Consider the following 13,787-nt stretch of genomic DNA (forward strand, 5'->3'; position numbering starts at 1 on the left):
CTCTAGTTGGTTTATAAGGTACTATGAGATCTTTAAGATATGCTGGAGCCTGACCATTAATTGCTTTGTAAGTCAGGAGAAGGATTTTGAATTCTATTCTGTATTTTACCGGGAGCCAGTGCAGAGCAGCTAATACAGGAGTAATATGATCCCGTTTCCTTGTTCTTGTCAATACACGTGCCGCTGCATCAACTGAAGAGTCTTAAGCGACTTTTTGGGACAACCTGATAACAATGAGTTGCAGTAATCCAGCCTTGAAGTAACAAATGCATGGACTAGTTTTTCTGCATCATTTTGAGACAGGATGCGTCTTATTTTTGCAATGTTACGTAGATGAAAGAAGGCAGTCCTTGAGATTTGTTTTATGTGGGAGTTAAAAGACAGATCCTGATCATAGATGACGCCAAGATTCCTTAGGGTGGTGCTGGAGGCCAAATTAATGCCATCCAGAGCTTCTATGTCATGGGTGTCAAACATGGGGGTCCAATCCGGCCCGCGGGATGACTTTGCAAAGTGTAAAAATTATTTGTTTTGATCATAAAGTAAAATACTGTTCCAGATACCTGTGACAAAAGTGTGTGTGCCTTTGTAGATACACTGTGATCTATAAGTTGTAATGCACATGTGTAAATGATAAACTGAGGCATAATATTGTTGAAATTGCACCTTCTTTTCTTAAGAAATTTCAGGTTGTAAAAAGATAGCTCATTACATTTGAACATTTTAAGTATGTACTGTTACTTTTTTGCACTAAAACGAAGGGAAACATTTGGAGTTGTCGTTATTTACAGGTTATTATGCTCTGATTTTACTGGTCCGGCCCACTTGAGATCAAATTGTGCTGCATGTGGCCCCTGAACTAAAATGAGTTTGACACCCCTGTTCTATATCATTAGAAAATGTGTTTCAGAGGCGTTTAGGGCCAAGTATAATAACTTCAGTTTTGTCTGTGTTTACCATCAAAAAGTTGCTAGACATCCAAGTTTTTATGTCCTTTAGGCATGCTTGAAGTTTAGCCAATTGATTGGTTTCGTCTGGTTTAATTGATAGATATAATTGGGTATCATCCGCATAACAATCAAAGTTTATAGAGTGGTTCCTTATAATATTGCCCAAAGGAAGCATATATAAGGTGAATAGAATCGGTCCAAGTACAGAACCCTGCGGGACTCCCAAGGCTGACTTTGGCTGTCATGGAGGATTGTTCTATATTTCATTTTTTCACCTGTTTTATCCAAATTCTCAAGAATCAGTGACATATTATATCATTAGATTATTATTACTCTATTCTAATGTTGAACTATTAACCGATGATTCTTTTTATTATGGATTAATCTGATGATTATTTTCTCCATTTATAGTTTGTTTGTTTGCTTTGTTTAAAAATTCTGAAAATACTAAAAAATAACAACCAAAAGTTCTCCTAGCCCAAAGTAACACCTTCATAATGCTTTGTCAAACCGATAGTCTAAAATTCCCAATTAATACAATCAAATTAAAATTATTTAAAGGAATATCAGAACATCTTTACATTTGTGATTGTGAAACTGGAACTATGAAATGTTTTTGCATGAAAAACGACATCAATCAAATAGTTTATATTTTCTGTCCACTAACATTTTGTATAAACTGTTGGGTAGTTTAATTTATAAGAAACCAATTGTATTTTAAAAGCTCTTTATATGTAGTATAATATTTCCCTCTGAAATGTAGAAATATATTATATTATGTATAAATTGGCATGAAAAGAAAAGTACAGTACAAGTACCTTAATTGTGTACTGAATTACAGTAATGAGTAACTGTAGCTTACTTAGTTACATTCCATCACTGAATTTCATGAAGTGGAAATATTAAAACTAGAACTACTAACATAGATATAAAACAATATATATGATTACTAAGCTATAGTTTGCATTACTTACCTACCTATAACTGTCCCCAGGTACATCCCACCTGTTACTGCTCTACAGTTACAACACCATGTTTACTTTACATGTCTGTAAAGTAAATGTTTTTGTTGTAAATGGGCTAAAATGTGTGAAGTTATTGGTATGGTCTTCAGTGTTTCCCCATCACCACACCAAATTCCGCTTTTAAATGTAACACTTTAAAGTTTCTTTAAATATTTATCGGTTTCTTTTCCAAATATGTCACTTTTAAAGCTGGTTGGCCAATACACCGGTTATGTCCTTCTTAGAAAACAGTGGGGAAGAACACCAGGAGCAAATGCCAGGAGTTGAGTTATCATTAAAAAACAAAATTATGACTGATGTGAAGTCTTCTTAAGTTTATATAGATACAGCTGCTAGGCTACTTCAATATATACCACACTAATTCATAACGCAAGTTAGACATTATGATGTTTCGGACCTTTGCTTGAGGAAATGTTCTCTAACTGGACCTCTTTTCATTTAAGTTGAATACCCCTGCTCTAGGAACTATTTGATAACTTGCATTTATGCTATCAATATGGATAGACATTGTTATTGTTTAATGATTCTATTTATAAAACAGTAGGGGGCGCTACACTCTTGGTCCGTGTGGCCGTGCAGCCAGCCGGAAGTTGTGCATCCATATTCATCGTTTTGAATCTGTATGCTAACAGTCTGTTGTGAGTTAGAGTGAGCTACAGTTGTAAACACCAAATGTATTAACTATATGTATATTTACTAGATATCGGCGAGTTGTTAAGGCAACAATGCGAGTGGAACAATGTTGCTAGCAGCTGTGAAGTAATGTCAACTCATCTCGGTGAGATAATTTTCAACGAACGTATTGTTCAGGAAGTAAGTTAGCTCGCCAGCTAAGTTAGCTAATGTTAGCCCTGTCGTACGTTAGCTATCTTACACGCTTCCTAATAACGATAGTGAGGTTTGTCACCTGCCGATGTTACACAGATGTCCCGGTCCACATGCCAGTAGCTAGTTATGGTTGCAATTCTGCTTTGTTTGTCCTGACATTTCATCAGTTTATCCAACGTTACGCGAGCTCGGCCTTGCTATTTGAATACAGTAACTAACGCAAAAGAAAAAGTAATGGTGAAGTCAGTGGTGTAACGCTCCATCCTGCAGCTGTCTGGTAAGCTAGCTCATTTTGGTGCAGTCTGTCTAGCTTCAAACAAATAAGACCAACGGCATTTGCTAAAATGTTTTGGCCATTCAATTTGCCGTTATAAAATAACAAAATAAATCTTACAATCATTTGACAATAAGTCCATTTTTGGTCTCGTGGGCGTTAGTATTATGTGTTGGGTAAGATACTAGTGTTGTGAGATTATATAGATGATGATCGGGAATTTGAAGGCTGGTTTCTCTTACATGTTATAATTCTGTTTTTCAGACGTTGTTCGGTTACTATGAGCTCCCTATCTGCCGAGCCGCCGGCATCAAGCTCATCATGCAGGACACTACCCGGAGAGGGAAATCAGGTAATAGAAAAAAATGGCCACAGCTTTTTTGTTGTTGTTGCCGTTATTACATATGTAGTCCATATTTAATGCTAAATGGTGCTGGTGCTACTGCTCTTCCCGCCCCAGGTACAACCAAAAGCCCCTCTCCTGCAGATTCTGCGTGTTGCTGGAGCCCAGGAAGAAGTCTTTACACTCAAAGAGGTGAGCTGCCAGGGGAAAATGTCAAGTATGTTTGTTAGTGTTCAGCCTGTTTTAGTGGCTCATAACAAAGTGTTATCTGAGTGGTTATTCCAGGCTACAGTGCTGGCTTCCAATAGGTAAAGCTGTACCCTGTAGGTGCCTTGTGATATCTGATGTACATTGTTTTTTTGTATAGGTGATGCACTACTTGGGTCAGTACATAATGGGGAAGCAACTGTATGACAAACAGAGGCAGCACATAGTGCACTGCCAGGATGACCCTTTGGGAGAGCTGCTGGAGGTGGAGAGCTTCTCTGTCAAAAACCCGAGGTAATCATCTGCACTAAAAATTTAACTTCTGGTCAACACTCTGACTATACATCAAATTTTGTAAATCTAAAATAAGGAGGTTCATTCTAATCTCTCATATTTTCATTTTTCAGCCCCGTGTATGAAATGCTCAAGAAATACTTAGTTGTGCTTGGTGGTTCTGGTAAGTGACACATTCATTTTATGCTCTATACATTTGTTATGTGAAAAAGTTTCTGTTGTGGGGCATAATCAAAGAACAGGCAATATATGTAAAAAAAAAATTGTATAGTTAGTATAGTACATTTGTGATAACTTAAAATGCAATTGTGTCTTTTCCTGCTACGATATTTCATTTTTTGCATCTTTAACATGATATGTTTTGATGCGAAGAGCCCTGGTTATATGGTGATTACTTATACATATATCAGCTCTCTTTTTGCTTATTGTGTGAGTGCTTGTGATAATTTGTGCATCTCTTGGGGATGCGGGGACCAGAACTACACCATTGTCCAGCTTGTCCTATAAAGCTGCAGAGGAAGGCCTCATTGAGAAAGTGTGTTATGCCATAATTAAAGGGTGGGGATGTCCTTTTTCTGTTACTGTGTCTCATCTGAAATGCAGATGCTGCAGAGAATCTTTCTGTGGGCCGTGAATGTGTAGAGGGCGGAGTGGAGGATCGTGGTCAGGTAAAACCGAAACATGGTGCTCAGGAGAAGCGGAGACCCCCAACCTTTCTCACCTCGCTACATGCATTACTTGTGAATACAAAAAGGACATAACTGGCAGTCAAAGATGCTAATAAATCATTTCTTTGTCCTAACATGCACTGATCACAGTGCTGGTAGCACCAAATCATGTAGACTATAAATTTAGCGGTCTGCTTGTGTGTAATGAGGAGGGGAGGTTAGGGCAGCTGTCTTCGTTGCTGTGCATTTGTACAGAGTGGCACCGTCTCTGTACAACCCCATCCTTGGTTTGGTCTGGTGGTATTTTCAGCACTTTTTTGCTATCCACCAGCACCACCCAGTGGATGGGGGGCAGAGTTACCCTCTCTGTCTGTCTCAGAGTTCAATTCTCTGCTCCGAAACTGGAGGATCGCAGCTCCTGATCCAGCCACAGCCTAACAATAATCCCACCCCACCCCGTATTCCTACACCTTTCTTTCCGCCCCTTTTCCAAATCCACCTTAAAGCACCTACTTATCTCTAAGATTTTGTCTAACCCTTATTGAGCTACAGACAAGTGTTGGTCTGACCTCACTGGATTTATGAATCAAATCACTTACTGTATTTCCAATTACTGTACACATGTGTTGGATCCACTTAAAGGTTGTTACAAATTTAAGATCTGATCATACTTCCGATATGTTTTTCAAAAGTCCATATTTAATTAATGATTGATAGTTATCAATGGTAGACATGAGATGCACTCTTAATAATTTCTGCTTTCTTATTTAATTACATCATATTTTCTGATTGTGATCTATTTTCCTTAGATATTATCTTGAACAGTATAAGTCACTTAAATCCTATGATTTAGTTTGCACATACAACATAATAAAACAGTGTTTACTGGACTGAAACTGTTGAGTTATTTTTAACTTTGACTCACTAGTTTCTTCACTGTGTTAATTAGTACACTGGCTTTCCTACCTTCCCTTTCTCTATCCGTCTCGGTTTTTGTTACTGTTCACATGGTTTTGGTGCCCTTATTATCTTCTAAATTAGGTTTGAATTCCCTCCCCACTGGCCCGTACCCTTGTTGCCCAGCCCCTTGTTCCCTGTACTTCAACCCCATACCCAGAGGCCATCTTGAAAAGGAGCTGCGAGTCCTCCATGTACTCAGTTATGGCTCTGTGTTCTAATTTTTGTCCTTCACACGTCCTCCCTAGATTTGTGGAGGTGTGGTCAAGGCAGGGCTAGAGGCTGTCATAGATGGGCCTCTCCTGCAGACCCCCTCCCAACGACGACCTCGGGAGCCAGACGATGGTGAGCAAACATTCTTTTCATATACTCAACAATTTACTAGCAAAGACCTGCTCACAATTCTGAATTTAACCATTCAAAACCTCTCCAGACTCCCTTGAAGGCCTGCCACGGTCAGCCTGCAAAAGACCCAAACTGGATGTTACTTTGGACGAGTGGGACTTATCTGGCCTGCCCTGGTGGTTTCTGGGTAATCTCCGTAGTAACTACAGCCGCAGGAGTAATGGCTCCACTGACATCCACACAAACCAAGTAAGAAACCTCATGTGTTGTTAGAAATTTCATCTAATAAGATTAGTAACAGCTGGTTCAGGGTTAAGTTGGGAGAATTCAAGCTTAAATTGATTAAACACCTAACAGACATATTTACTTGTTGGCAAATGGCACAAATTGGAGTGTAACAGTGGTGGTCTGACTGATGTGCCAGCTGTCTCCTGCACAGGATGAGGACACAGCCATTGTGTCGGACACCACCGACGACCTCTGGTTCCTGACCGAGGGCGGGAGTGAACAGGTGAGCGTGGAGATGAAAGAGGCTGCACTGGAGGAAGGGAGCGCAGGAGAAGGCGAGGCTCTACCTGAGGATGATGATGGAGGAGGGAAGGAGGAGAAAGCAGATCGAGAGGTAAAAGTTTCGGACTTTGTCTTCATTGGTCAGGCTCATACCACATATCATTTCTTTGATAAGGGAAATAAATGTATTTACTGTTGGGTGTGAGGATAATGTTGTGAGATGTTTGATTAATGTATATTTATCCAGATGCAGGAGGAGCCAGATGAAGACTCGCAGTGTCTGAGCGATGACACTGATACAGAGATCTCTACACAGGTTTGTTTGTTTTCTCACTGTATGTTGTAGTTTTAGGTTTTGATTAGCTGTAGATTAAAACTATGCAGATGTGTTATCATGAATCTACCTTATTCCTTTAGGATGCGTGGCAGTGCACAGAGTGCAAGAAGTATAACACGCCTTTCCAGAGGTACTGTGTCCGCTGCTGGGCTCTACGTAAGAACTGGTACAAAGATGTCCCCAGACTCGCCCATTCCCTTTCCGTTCCTGACATCCCAGCATGCAGCTCTCTCACCACCCATGATGAGGAAGATGACAGTGACGCAGGCATTGACGTTCCAGACTGCAGCAGGACAGTCTCTGACCCTGTCATCCTGCCCTCCCACTCCACAGCTGACCGACCACTGCCCACTATGATTACAGGGAAAGGCAAGGGGCCTTGGCCGTCCAGCTTCCACAAGGATGAGCAGCTCTCAGGAGGGGAGAGTCAGGAAAATCTGGGCATGGAGATTGAAGAAGTTAGACCCGAGGCACTGCTGGAGCCTTGCAAGCTGTGTCGAGTTCGACCACGCAACGGAAATATAATACACGGACGTACGGCTCACCTGCTAACCTGTTTCCCATGTGCAAGGAGGCTACACAAGTTCCAAGCGCCTTGTCCAGGATGTGGGAAGATCATTCAAAAAGTTATTAAGATATTCATTCTCTAAAAGATAAAGTCAGGCACTTGGGACCTCAAAAACAAAAAAATTCAACACATTCAACCATACAGATGCATGCACTCTGGTACACACACACACAGTCACACAGTCACACACAGTCACACACACACAGTCACACACACTATGCACCTTACCCTTAAAATAATAATTATAGCACTTGGTGAAGCTTGCTCTTGGTTGCATGGTTTTTTCTGCATCACACTGCCTCTGAAGTATTGTTAGATGAAACCTTGGACACAAGAATTTGTCAAACCAAATGTTTGTTTTGGTGCCACATTTTAAATAAGGGACATAGAAAGGCAGAAGTATTTATTTATTAGAATATCACCTAGGAGTGTACAGTTTGTGTGAGATATTATTTGATTTGATGAAGGCTTGTTTTTTTCAGGCTGTGAATTTTCTCATTGTTTTTTTTGCATTGTATTGAATGGTGCCATTTAAAACTATTTCTTGCCATAGTTCTGTTAGTTTTGTTTGATTTTCTTTCCCCATAGATCCACATCACATCATCTGGACAAACATGGAAAGATCAGTGCAGGTATTTAACTACAATAATATTTCTTTAAGCATCTTCTAGGCCAGTTTGTTCTCTTTTTAAACCCTTTATGTCCTCTTGGGTATTGCAGCTCTGAGATTTGAGTTACGAATACAGGATTGAAGGAAAGAGTCCTAAAACCATGAATTTGTTGTCAACAGCTGCAGCTCTGTGAAAATATCCTTAAGCTTTTCTTTTCTTTCAGCATACTTGAATGTACAATACAAATGTGGTGGCTTAAGTCCTGTTTCTCAACATAGTATTTTAAAATGTAGAATTGAATTTAACCTGCTTGAGAATACACAGCTGAAGTATTTACTGTAATCTTCTCCCGGGCTAGTAATTTGATGTTAATATGTATTCAATACCGTATTTGCAATTGCCAAGCCTCTGATGACAGTTATGCCTGCAGTAAGTTATGTCATATCATTGTTGGTTACAGTTTAAATGTTATCTTTCAGAAAGGGTTCTTAACATCTATCAATGAACATTTTCTGTATATTTAGTATTTAATTTATTTATCATTCAGTTTTAATTGTTTAGATGGCCACCACCTCTAATGAAGCAGAAAAGGGCTGCACTTGTTACAGAGCTCTAATATGTAATTTGACAGCAAAATCTTTTTTTCTGAAAGATATTTGGAAAGTCTTTAAGGAAACAGGCTAAGTTACTAAATGTACCCTTGGTAAAAATGAGTTGGTAAACTTAGAGTTGGAGGTTTGATTTTCAGCGTTACACTGCCACGTAATGACTCTGAACTTTAATTTGTGTATTATATATTTTATTTTGATGGCTCAGCATTATTTGAAAATTGTATCAGTGTGTGAGCTGTCTACAAATACAGTATGCTCTAAAACGCTCACATGTAAGATGTCCAGTGACAGTAAGCGTTTTATTCTTGACTCTGCTTTGCTCTTTACTTGCGTTTAATCTTTCTGCCAGCAGGTGGGGAGAAGTCTCATTATTGTATCTGGTGCCTACAGAAGCTGTACAGCACCAGTAATAACATGTAAAGCATATATAGAGCATGCCTGTCGTCGTGACTACAGCCAGCACTGAGCTGGTGTGCGAGCTATATGGGATATATAAAAGCTATTAAAGATTAATGTAACCTGTTGTATTTATCGACATAATTGTGCATCGAGGGGGGGGGGGAAACTTCCTCTAGATACAGACCTCATAAAAATAGCTAAGCACGTATTATGCCGTTGATACTGGTTCAAAATGACAGATTTGTTGCAGTTCTTGACTTTAAGAGTAATATGCTTTAACATAGTACAGCTAATATAGTTGTTTTTTTTAATCTACCGGTCATGGAATAAAATAAGTTTTGTAAAGCAATAAAGAGTTGAGTCATTTTGTGTGTGTGTGTGTGTGTGTGTGTGAAGAATAAGTCATTGTTTGACAGGCCAGCTGTCATGTGTCCTCTCCTTGACTGGAGTCCAGCACCTGCAACTCTCCTCTGCTTACTCACTGTCCTGCTTCCTTATTTTTGGGACAGACACCCTATCCCTAGTCTGCATTGTATGTTGCTGTAACACTTCTGCTTTCTAACTTGTGCATGAATACTGCAGCTATGTCACCCCAGGGTGATATATAGATAATAATGACCCATTAGGGAATGTTCCCTGAGTGTGGAGAAAGCCCCCTGTGAAGCTCTCCGCCATCAGAAGTCACACAAGGGTTCACGAAAGCTACAGAAACGGCTTGTAGAGACTTCAGTGAATTTTGAGTAATTTCATATACAAGTTTAAGACAATTATTTTTTGAAGCTGGAGTAAAGTGCTTTACAGGGGACATGATTCTAAGAACTAGCAAACGGCAATGGTGGAGGAAGCATTCAGACCTGTTACTTGGGTAAAAGTATCAATACTCCCCCCCCCCCCCCCCCCCCATGGTCCTGCATTGAAAATCTTAGCTAAGTAAAAGTACTTGAGTATAATCAGAAAAAAGTACATGCAGATTAAAGGTTAATGTACTTAATGCAGAAACATTTGATTTAGCACAGTCTAGCTATACCTAACGTGTTTGCATGAAGATTCGTGGATTTATTTTTGCTTATATGTTGGATTCATGTTACGGTAATGTATATTTTCAAACATTTACATTTTGAAAAAATATAAAATATAATAATTTTGCGACTGCAAGTAACTCCGAGGACCATTGAAGACAAATACTCAAAGTAATTCTGTTTACTAATTTATCTGGAGGAAAGGATAACTTTTTCACATTTGAGAAGTTGGAACTGGCATATTTGAAAAAATAATCCTTTATAAGAAAATAGTTGCATAAATTTGATCGACTAATCAATAAATTAACTAATCCTTTCAACTCTAATTTAACATACTGTTGGGCTGTTTAATGTACAGCAATGCATCATATTGTATAATATCTTCATATATTCTAATGTAAAAATGTTAATCTGTGAGGTAAAACTTCAATAATTGTAGTGGAGAAAAAGTATTAAGTAGATACTCAAGTAAAACATTTTAAACATAATAACCTACATAAAATAATTAGTTACATTCCACCACTGGCAAACGTCACATCGTAAGGATGTAGGCGTTGCTGTCTTCCCTGTGATTTCCCCTACAGTATTTAATGCTCGTGACAGTCATACTAAAATTCTTTCCCTCGCATCTAATTCCAGAATGGCATACTGCGTTGTCCGAACGTCACAGAGCGTAGAGACAAAGAATGGCATCACACCCCTGCATGGTGACATGGCACCCGGAGCCTGGCAGCTCTAGAATGGCATGGCCCAAGGAGTGGTAAAGGCTCTGCATGTTTCCATGGCGACAGTAAAAATCCCAGAATATCTTAACACATTCTCACTTTATCCCCTTTGGCATATGCAATACTTCCTAGAGGGAAAATAGCTAGGATGGAAGCTCTCTGTTGAGCATTGCTCCCATACTTTTGCCCCTTTTTCTTATCATTTTATTGCTCTTACTGGCTTTCTGGTACTTTTAAAGCCCCTTTATAAATGCACGTAGTATTTCTGCGTCACCCTCTTCCCGTGTCCTTCGTCTGCATACCTCCTGTTCACCCTCCTTTGCTTTCTTCTGGTTGTGTGTCTGGATGTCTCTATCTGTATCTATGTGGACAGGACCTTTCTCTCACCTCCATGCAGACACACGCACACACACACACACCACCCACACTTTCTCTCTGTTGTTACCGACTATTTGGTCGCTCCAGAAACCAGGACGCTAAATTCGTCCCACTGCTGACATGGGAGAAGGTCAGTGGAGCCGGAGATACAGGAAAAGCAATAAAGATAGAGAGAATAAAAACAATACGAGTAGAAATAAGTGTTAGAGATGTGACAGAGATTATAGGAGAAACGTAATAGAGCGGGTGTTTCCTTGTACTCACAGCAGGAGGTCTGATATGGAAGATGATATATGGAAGCTGGACTGACTGGGTCCAGCGCATAGTTTTCCGCATAGCTATCCACTCAGATCTCACAACACTGCAGTCGTATACACATCTCTGGCCTCAGACAGGATACAGCCATGTCTCCTAGGGGAGCTATGCAGATTGTGGTTTACACTTGGGCAACATCAAGGTGTAAATTGCCTTCTAATTAAACTGGATAGATTTTTATGAGAGCCTGGCTTTAGCCTGTCAGATACCTTTCTGATTGACTCAAGTAAAACTGGCAGTCTCAAAAATGAAAAATGCTGTTTGTTTTCTGGCCTGTGATGCCTATTTTGAGTTATCATACAACCTGTGCCAGTATTGGAATATATTTCATGTAAATAATCTGTTGTTTGTTTGTTAAGCGCAGGTTATTTACAGTGAATAACTTCAGGGCTATGTGCTGCAAAGTATGTTACTGGGAATTGGGTTATGTACATAGGTATGAATATGTGTATGTGTTTGTCAATGTGAGCTGGAGCCTCGCAGTGAGTGGGATGCCAGTGAAGGGAAGGGCAACGGATGGCTCAGGGGCTCAGTCCATTCCTGTGATTTAACATGACACCACTTGCACTAAGACTGCGACAGCTGCGAATGCACATGCCGGCCATTCTGTTTGTTGTAGGGGATTACCCTGCGATAAAAGCCCCAGTGAGCAGCAGCATGGCTAGGCTACAGAACTACTGTTTCCCCCCTGATTTAGAAAGCTTTCTGCCGGCCTCCAGAGCCCTGTGAAAACACAGGTGTGGGCACTTCATTCTGAACTGCAATGAATGGGAGCATTCTCCTGATGATTAGCTGGGACGTAGTAGTGTCACATCAGGCATCAGTCAGATGGCACAGCACTGCAGCTTATGTAAGGTTCATTACTCAACAGAATTAGTGGGGCATAGTAAAGTAGTGATCAGCGCTGACGGCTCCCATTCATTTACCTCAGTGATGTTAGGTGGTGGATTGGCTTTCATTGTGTTGTAGTGATGGGCGGAGTACACTGCTCCGTCATCTTTCACCATTAATGTTGTGCAGTCAGTATAAAAATCACCATCATCTGAGAGAAGAGAGCTTTGTATGAGGAACTGTTTTCAAAGGGTTCAGTAATGGACATGCAGTTATCATGGCGACAGTGTGGAAACAGTCTCTGAGGAAACACAGTCGGCATCTGTTGCTGTCACTATGGTGACCGTGTCCCCTCTGAAAGGCACTTATCCAGAATATTGTTGCATGAGTCCAGACTTCAAACAGAACAATGCAAACCAGGAGTAATACAAAAACTGTCCAGTTCAAATACAAAAATGATTTTCATCATGTTGCTCCTACAACAACTATCACCAGATAGATAGATAGATAGATAGGTAGGTAGGTAGGTAGATAGATAGATAGATAGATAGGTAGGTAGGTAGATAGATAGATAGATAGATAGATAGATAGATAGATAGATAGATAGATAGATAGATAGATAGATAGGTAGGTAGGTAGGTAGAGAGGGAGATAGATAGGTAGGTAGGTAGATAGATAGATAGGTAGGTAGGTAGAGAGGGAGATAGGTAGGTAGGTAGCTAGATAGAGAGATAGATAGATAGATAGGTAGGTAGGTAGGTAGGTAGATAGATAGATAGGTAGGTAGGTAGGTAGAGAGGGAGATAGATAAGTAGGTAGGTAGGTAGATAGAGAGATAGATAGAGAGATAGATAGGTAGATAGATAGATAGGTAGGTAGGTAGGTAGGTAGGTAGGTAGGTAGGTAGGTAGAGAGGGAGATAGATAGGTAGTTAGATAGGTAGAGAGGGAGGTAGGTAGGTAGGTAGATAGATAGATAGAGAGATAGATAGATAGGTAGGTAGGTAGAGAGGGAGATATATAGATAGATAGATAGATAGATAGATAGATAGGTAGAGAGAGATAGGTAGGTAGGTAGGTAGAGAGAGATAGATAGATAGATAGGTAGAGAGAGATAGGTAAGTAGGTAGGTAGGTAGGTAGGTAGGTGGGTAGATAGATAGGTAGATAGGTAGATAGATAGATAGGTAGATAGGTAGAGAGGGAGTTAGGTAGATAGGTAGAGAGGGAGTTAGGTAGGTAGATAGAGAGATAGATAGGTAGGTAGGTAGGTAGGTAGAGAGAGATAGATAGATAGGTAGGTAGGTAGGTAGGTAGGTAGATAGATAGGTAGAGAGGGAGATAGTTAGATAGTTAGGTAGGTAGGTAGGTAGGTAGGTAGATAGAGAGATAGATAGATAGGTAGGTAGGTAGAGAGAGATAGGTAGGTAGGTAGGTAGGTAGGTAGATAGATAGATAGATAGGTAGATAGGTAGAGAGGGAGATAGTTAGGTAGGTAGGTAGGTAGAGAGAGATAGGTAGGTAGGTAGGTAGGTAGATAGATAGATAGATAGGTAGATAGGTAGAGAGGGAGATAGTTAGGTAGGTAGGTAGG

The 13,787-nt window shown here is 40.1% G+C and overlaps 1 protein-coding gene across 4 annotated transcripts; it reads left to right on the forward strand.

The window, feature by feature from the left end:
* The first annotated feature begins 2,568 nt into the window (after positions 1–2,568).
* Positions 2,569–9,280, forward strand: mdm4 (MDM4 regulator of p53). Of its 4 annotated transcripts, none has more exons than XM_029431638.1 (11): positions 2,569–3,080; positions 3,342–3,429; positions 3,538–3,612; positions 3,788–3,921; positions 4,035–4,084; positions 4,525–4,589; positions 5,795–5,891; positions 5,980–6,140; positions 6,316–6,513; positions 6,649–6,717; positions 6,819–9,280. In XM_029431638.1, exons 2-11 carry the CDS (start codon positions 3,358–3,360, stop codon positions 7,386–7,388), a joined length of 1,491 nt encoding a protein of 496 aa, XP_029287498.1. In that variant the 5' UTR covers positions 2,569–3,080; positions 3,342–3,357; the 3' UTR covers positions 7,389–9,280. The 4 variants fall into 4 exon arrangements, with proteins under 4 accessions (XP_029287498.1, XP_029287499.1, XP_029287497.1 ...); XM_029431639.1 differs by having other exon boundaries at positions 2,569–2,788; XM_029431637.1 differs by having other exon boundaries at positions 2,569–2,753.
* Positions 9,281–13,787: the final 4,507 nt, after the last annotated feature.

This window comes from Cottoperca gobio, chromosome 5 (assembly GCF_900634415.1).
Source record: "Cottoperca gobio chromosome 5, fCotGob3.1, whole genome shotgun sequence".
NCBI classification, from domain to species: Eukaryota; Metazoa; Chordata; class Actinopteri; order Perciformes; family Bovichtidae; genus Cottoperca; species Cottoperca gobio.